Source organism: the organism of the source record quoted next, unplaced genomic scaffold, assembly GCF_019419815.1.
Source record: "Pyrus x bretschneideri cultivar Hongxiangsu unplaced genomic scaffold, Pyrus_bretschneideri_v1 Contig23, whole genome shotgun sequence".
Classification (NCBI taxonomy): Eukaryota; Viridiplantae; Streptophyta; class Magnoliopsida; order Rosales; family Rosaceae; genus Pyrus; species Pyrus x bretschneideri.
Window position 1 is genome coordinate 3,420,288 of NW_025999535.1, and position 7,055 is coordinate 3,427,342.

General features: G+C 34.5%; 1 protein-coding gene across 1 annotated transcript; it reads right to left on the reverse strand.

Annotated features, from left to right (window-relative positions):
- Positions 1-1,452: 1,452 nt before the first annotated feature.
- On the reverse strand, positions 1,453-4,817 carry LOC103926867 (ubiquitin domain-containing protein 1-like; the record flags this gene model as incomplete). The annotated part of the gene is made up of 4 exons (XM_009335748.3): positions 1,453-1,737; positions 1,984-2,103; positions 3,508-3,630; positions 4,655-4,817. Coding segments are annotated over 4 exons (471 nt in total), but the record flags the coding sequence as incomplete, so codon positions are not given.
- Between the last annotated feature and the right edge of the window lie 2,238 nt (positions 4,818-7,055).

Genomic DNA, 7,055 nt, shown 5'->3' on the forward strand with positions numbered 1-7,055 from the left:
TTCGACCTTTGTTGATCGTGCACTCTCCCTTCGTGATTCATCATCAGACATTAAAAAGTTCCGTCTTCGTTGTTCCTGCTGCAGTAACGATTTGGCTCTTATTAATGCTTGGATTCAAACTGACATCGAGCGTAATGTTGTTGAACTTGATCTTCGTGTTGATACGATTCTTGATGATTATCGGAGATTTGAGTTGCCTCAATGCATGTTCACCTGTAAAACACTCGTGGCTTTGAAGGTGAGCTCAAATTGTATTACTTACGATCCTCCTGCGTCAGGGTGTTTCCTCAATGTCAAGAAATTTTATCTCAGAACTGAATATCCTGACAATGACTCCATGGGAAAGATTTTTTGTTCTACGTAAGAATTATTAGTGTGCATTTCATAATCTTATGATGCCGCAACGCTAATTTTCGCATACAATTCTATTGAGTAACATACGCAATTTGGTTAATATTATACTACTGTTTATTCTGGCTCTAAAAATGGTCACATCGCATTTCTCCCTCGTTTGTATAATTATTTACTAAAAATGAGTGCTAATAACAACTCTCTTTATAAAAAACCGAACATCGAAATCCAAAATCTGCCTTGGCTACAAGCAGAGGTCTTAGACTAAACTTGGAAGGCGAGCAGAGTCCAGCCCACTAGAGGCTTCTAAACTTGCCGTTGCTTGTCAATTTCTTGGTTTCAAATTTTCCACATCATCCTTTTTCGGCCTTAATTATCATTATTATGTTGTGGTTATAGCATACAAATCATTTCCAGATCTAAAAATGAGGAGTCCAAGGATCAAATGATCCGGACCGTTGAAATTTGATCTAATGGCTACAATTATTATAACTTTTATAAGGCTCCCTGTTTGTAGCCGTTAAATCAAATTTCAACGGTCCGGATCATTTGATCCTTAGGCTCTGTTTTTTTAGATCCGACAAGATCTGTACTCGTGGTTATAAAGTTGTAATCTGTCTATGGCGCTATAGCCATGGTGTTTACTTGCTCTAAATCCAAATAGTATATAATTAGAAGTGAACTGTCACTTAATACTACAGCTGATAGTATTCCTCTTTGTTTATAAGTGAACGGTTTTAGGTTCAAATCTCATGAATGGTGAATTCGATACCAAATTAGGTTGCCCATTGTGTGGCTTAGCCGAACTCTCCCTCCCCCTTATGTAAAAATATCGATATACTGAAGAAAAAAAGAAGTGAACCAGGACGGCCGTATAACCTTTTTAAGCATTTCTACAACATATTGCATGGTGCCAACATGGAAAAACATCTATTTTGGTGTACGTGTACAAGCGATATTCTACTTAAACTAGTCTAAACGGCAAAGGAATTTAAACTCGGGTGTACGAATCACATCATACAAAAACTTAAGTAAATGTAATTGAGATTTACTCTCTGGTCAAATTTATCAGCTCGAAATGGAGACCATCGCTATCTTAGATATGGAAGAGAGGATAGAGATTATTCAAATTCAGAACACTTGCTTTACTGTTCAACTAACCGAAGTAACTTGCAGCAAACTAAGAAGAATTCATGTGAATGTGAAAGGAAAGGCGTGAAAGTGACCGTCTCTATTTAAGATAAGGAAGAGAACGAGAGAGAAAATATACATGATTTACATTCAATCTTGTGAGCAAAGTTTGTCATATCTTCTCCTTGAGTCAGCTCTCTTGAATTAAGTTGGTTGGTTCGCTCAAAACATACTTCGGTAGTTCATATTTTGCACCTGCAAGGTGGTAATGTAAGCACACGCTAAGAGGAAAGGGAAGGCCATAAAATATGAATGGCAATCTGCCATTTATACAGAAGATGGAACAAGTTTTGCCAAATTTTCATTCAAAAGCACACACGATGACACTTGCACATACAACACACCTGCTCAGAGATGTAAGCCAAGAAGAAACTTGCATAGCATTTGAGGTTTTTGGGGGGCAGCAAGTAGTAATGAAGAAAATGGAAATTGGATAAGTACCTCTTTCGTCATAGCAAATTGTTAAATCAGCATTTTGAACAATGACCCCAGCACTGTCCACAATCGCTTGTGCAAGGCTTATATCTGCTTCAGAAGCAGCTCGAAGTGCATCCCAAATCTCTAACGTACGGTTCAAGTGAAATTTTTGTAAGATATACCATGTGTGAAGAATGTAACTTAGAAAAGGAAACAAAAACCACAGTAGCAAATGCAAAGTCAAACAAGAACATGACCACAATAATCACTTTTCTGTGCTTTTACGGTTCTGAACCAGTATCATGTTGAAGATCCTTCTTTAATTCTCTATCGGAAGCATAAACCTACAGCATCACTCCCTAAGAACTAAAACCACCACACCAAATATACGGAAAAAAAATGCATGAAACAGTGGTATTATTTACAACATTTTTCAATTGTTCTCGTTTATCCTGAGGTGATACTGAGGTGAGTGGTGACCACTTATTCAACTAAATACAAATCCTATCCTTGGAGATTCGGACAAGAAGCTAATCCTTGTTCTTCATTTCTTTATAGATGCAGCCATTAGCTGCCATTGCATTCACATGACGTGATCATCTTTATTCTCTTATCTAGTTATCTCTGGTTTCCATTCGTTTAACAACATTCTATACAGAATTTTCTAGGTTACTCAACAATCAACATTATCGTACACTAAAAATACCCCAAAGAGATCACCTTGTATGTAATTAAGACATTTCTTAGGTGATTCCAATTCCAAATAATACAGATTAAGCTGTCATAGGGTCTTCAAACTGAACTCAAAGTTTAATGATCAGGTACCTTGAGCATTCATTTTCTACATAAATCATGAAGTATTCACGGTAAATGAAAATTTACCAAAACATTATACTTTAAATCCTGTACTCACGTTCATTAGAACATTTATGACCCTTAATGGTCATTCAATCTCAGATGAGTACAAATTGTTCAATTGTTATACCAACAGAAGATCACAATAAATATTCAGAGCTCTACAGTGTGACTGAACTCAAACTAACTGTTAAATTTGACATTTTAAGGTGACTAGAAAAGCAATTAATTATGGTTCTCATCCTATTTTTTTTCAAGTCAATGTTCACAAGATAAGAGCTTCTATTACACTTCTATACAACCAAGTTTACTAATAAAGACTAATAGGTTTGAGAGAATGGTTTTCCTCATTAATAAAATATCATGAAACATTTCACTCTAAATTGCACAGGATTTCAGAGATATTCCCTGAATCTCCCTTGATTGCATTTCCATATCTAAACGCATTCTGATGTTCCCTGTAAGTTGCCACCCTTGGTTTTTACAAACATGGAGTTGTTTTGGCATAGAAAACATTGCGTCCCAGTAGGAACTTAGTAACAAGTAAAAAAAAAATTTAAGGCCAACATGACTATTTTGTATTAAGGTAACCCAATGTTTCAATCCAACAAACAAAAAAGAATGGACCCCAAAAATCTCCTGTAATTATCAATACATACATAAATATATATACACATCCAGAGGAAATAGTACCTTTCCTGCCTCCATAGTGAGGAGCAGTGTCCCAAAACTCTTCACGCAACTGCAAAAGCTGAGACTTTGTTAATGGCTGAGGATGCTTCCAAGGTTTTGGCTTCCGAACCTTCTTCAATGTCCCTGTTAATAGTAAACTTCTAATCATTGCCTCTGAAATCACCAGTGCTTAAAAAAACAACTATCAACTTTCTTAACTGTCAATTGCAAATAATCAAAAGATAACAGTGAGAACCATACTCCATCGACTGAAGCATTTCCTTTCTCTTAGTTATTCATGTTTTCTTGGTGAACCAAGAAGAAATACATAACTAGTATAACCACAAATCCCCATCCAATAACTCGTTCAAGTTCAATGAACTAGCCTAGAACTAGAAAGGAAAGCCCACGATTTTTCTAGATTCTGCACAATGCCTTCCAGATATGACATTCATAAGTTCAAAAGGGCATAATTTCAAATATTGCTTTTCACTTTTGAGCACATAAATGTCCAACGTACAGGCCGGAAAAATTAATACCAACGGTCACACGCCAATATTAAGATCAGAAAGAAATAACACTAGGAAAATTGTCTGATCAAACAATTTCCTGTACCATTTTGAGCATAAAAATACCATCTTGGGCATAAAGTCTAAGTCCGGCTTTTCAATGCGCAGATTAATGGTCAAAAACACATTTAAAGGCCTAAATCCATCTCTAAAACCGCAATTTTCAGATGTTCGATTCCTCGGCTAAACCCAATGTCATTCCCTAACCATCTTCATTCTTTTTTCTTCCTTTTCTTTTCTCGAAAACAATTCCACTGCTTCATTCATTCGAGCATTGTTTGTCGAAACAACAAAGCATGTAAATCTTGAAAAATCCAAACTATATCAAAAACTAATTCTTGAAATTAAAATAACAACAATTCATAAACCCCAATAACATATTGATCAATTTTTCAAGAAAGAGAAATAATTCGTAAGTCTGACTCAACTGAGCTCAGCGCTCAACCCATTTCCAGAAATCACAACTACTTTCAATTTCTTCAAAGATTTTTCAACTTTCCTTTTCCTGCGTTTTCCCAGCAGCCAAACAGAAGCTAAAGCATCAAACCCAAAAGATAAACAAAGCGACAGAAGCTGAGAGAATGATAGAGTAACCTCACCGTCTCCTTGGTCTGTGACGATCCAGCACAACCCATTGTACAGAGAGAGGGACAAAAATGGAAACCCACGAAATTGAAAGCTCCGAAAGAAGTAGAGGAGGAGAAGAAGAAGCAAGCGAGCAGCGTTGAGCTTCAAGCTTAGGTTCAGCTTCGTGAAGACGCAAAGTCAAAAGCGGAGCGACCCGGCCGAACCGACTCGATTCCGGCGAGAGAGCCTGCAGGTTTTCCGGTGAGAGATGGAGGGTTGTAATAGTAAAAGAAGGGCGCTTTATTAGATTTTTTTATTTTTTATATTTAATTAATCATTGCTCAATTATACACGAATGTCAGGTAACATCTTCTACTTTTTCTTTTATTTTTTTTTTTTATTTTTATTTTTTATTTTTCTACCTTTTGACGTATAGGACAGCTAGGTTCATCCTGTGTCGAAGACTGCATGAGGTCATCGGTTATTCTTGATTCCAACAACTTTAAAAGCTAATATATATTTGTTTTAAATATTATATTTCACCTCTATAAACACCTAAGGTAACTAAATTACAACCTCATCTTCTCACTTCTTCTATTTTTTTTTCTATCATATTTGTCTTCCTTTTCTTTATTCTTGTATGAAATACTTTAATTTTTAGGTTCCAATCTCGTTGATGGCAAATTCGATACCAATTAGGTTGCCTATTGTGTGACTTAATTAAACTTCCCCTCCCTTTAGTGTAAAAATATCGATGTACTAAAAAAAAAAAAAAAAAAAAAGCCTTACATCCTTGAACATTACTTTATAATATCCTACATCCACTCTTGACAAGTATCTACGAATAAAATTGGCATAAACTTTCGACAATATCTACTCCTGACATATGTTGACAAATATAGGCAGATGCCTATTAGATGATTGGCGAAATGGCCCAATGAATCTTTTTTTGTTTATATTATAATCTCATTATTTGAAAATCCTGGTTAAGCCACTAGCTTCGCCACTTGGGCTCCCATCTGATTTCTGCCTAGATGTCAAGGCATTTGATCCTTATCTGTCATCCGATTAGCAATTAGTGTGTTTTAAAAACTTATATGTAATATATTTACTATCATAGTAATGTTCTGATTAACATTATAATTTTTCAAATTACATGTATCATCAATATCATGTACAATTATTTAAATTACATTATTTAATCTAAACATCATACAATATCATACAAAAAAAAAATTTAATTACGAAACAATGAACTTATTTCATACACGTTGCTATTTTGTAAAAGGTGAAGGAGTGAGGTTGGTGAGAAATGAGTTGGATGTTAGTCACGTCTTCTTTTTTTCTCTCTTTTTGGAGTGGCCAAGTATGGCAACTAGCCATTAATCTTACTATACATTCTATACTTTTGGCTAAAATATTTAATTACACTTTACTATTTATTGTAATATTTATTCAAACAAATTTTATTTTAACTTTAAAGTGAAGATATAAAACGGTAGAATCTGTGCTTGGTACTATTCCGCTTATAACAAACTCGCAGTTTCTATTTTATTCTTATTTCAATAAAAATAAATGAATTTTAACGGTTTTTGAAATTTTAGACACTATTGTTAAAAATGCACTAGAAGAAGACTCGTTCACCACTTTGTGTTTCCTATTTTTTGCTTCGAAACCTATCTGTCTCAATGTGACTAGTAATAGGGAATGGTAGAAACCAATGGACTTTTACCCTTTTTAGAGTTGAAAATACCAAAAACAAAAAAAAAAAATCACTTTTCTATATTGGACTCGAAAAAAGAAAATGTCACGGCCTATATGTGTCATGTACTCCAATTCGTTTTGAATCCTTTGCTTGTATTTTCTATACTAGGATATGCTCCACACTTATCATCTTTATTTAAGACTGTCTAGTTTGGTTTGATTTGACTTGATCCACAATTACACTATTTTAGTGTAAAATGCAAACTAAAGTATGAAAGTATTCAAAATGATAAAATCTAGTCGAATTGAACAGTTCAGACAGTTTTCCGCCTACCTTTTTTTCGCCAATGGTAAAGCACGTTCATTAGAATGAAGTCCAAATGGACAAAAGGCAACTTACATAGTCATAGAATGAATCTGCATATAAAAAGAAAACGCCACATATATAAACAAAGCATAAATAATGATTATTTGCTACAGTAATTACAAAGCAGTATATAACTAGTTCTTCACCGCCCACCCTTACCCTTCCCATTTACAGTACGAAATTTGATATATCCCATTGTTAATTGGTTCAATAACATGGATTTTGGTGGTTGTTTCTTTTCAATAGCGACCATATGTCATATGCTTTTTTCATGTAAATATAATAATATATATTATTTTTTTCCGGGTACTTTTTTTTTTTCTGAAAATAAAATTAGAAGAGAAGGGATAATATTATATCCA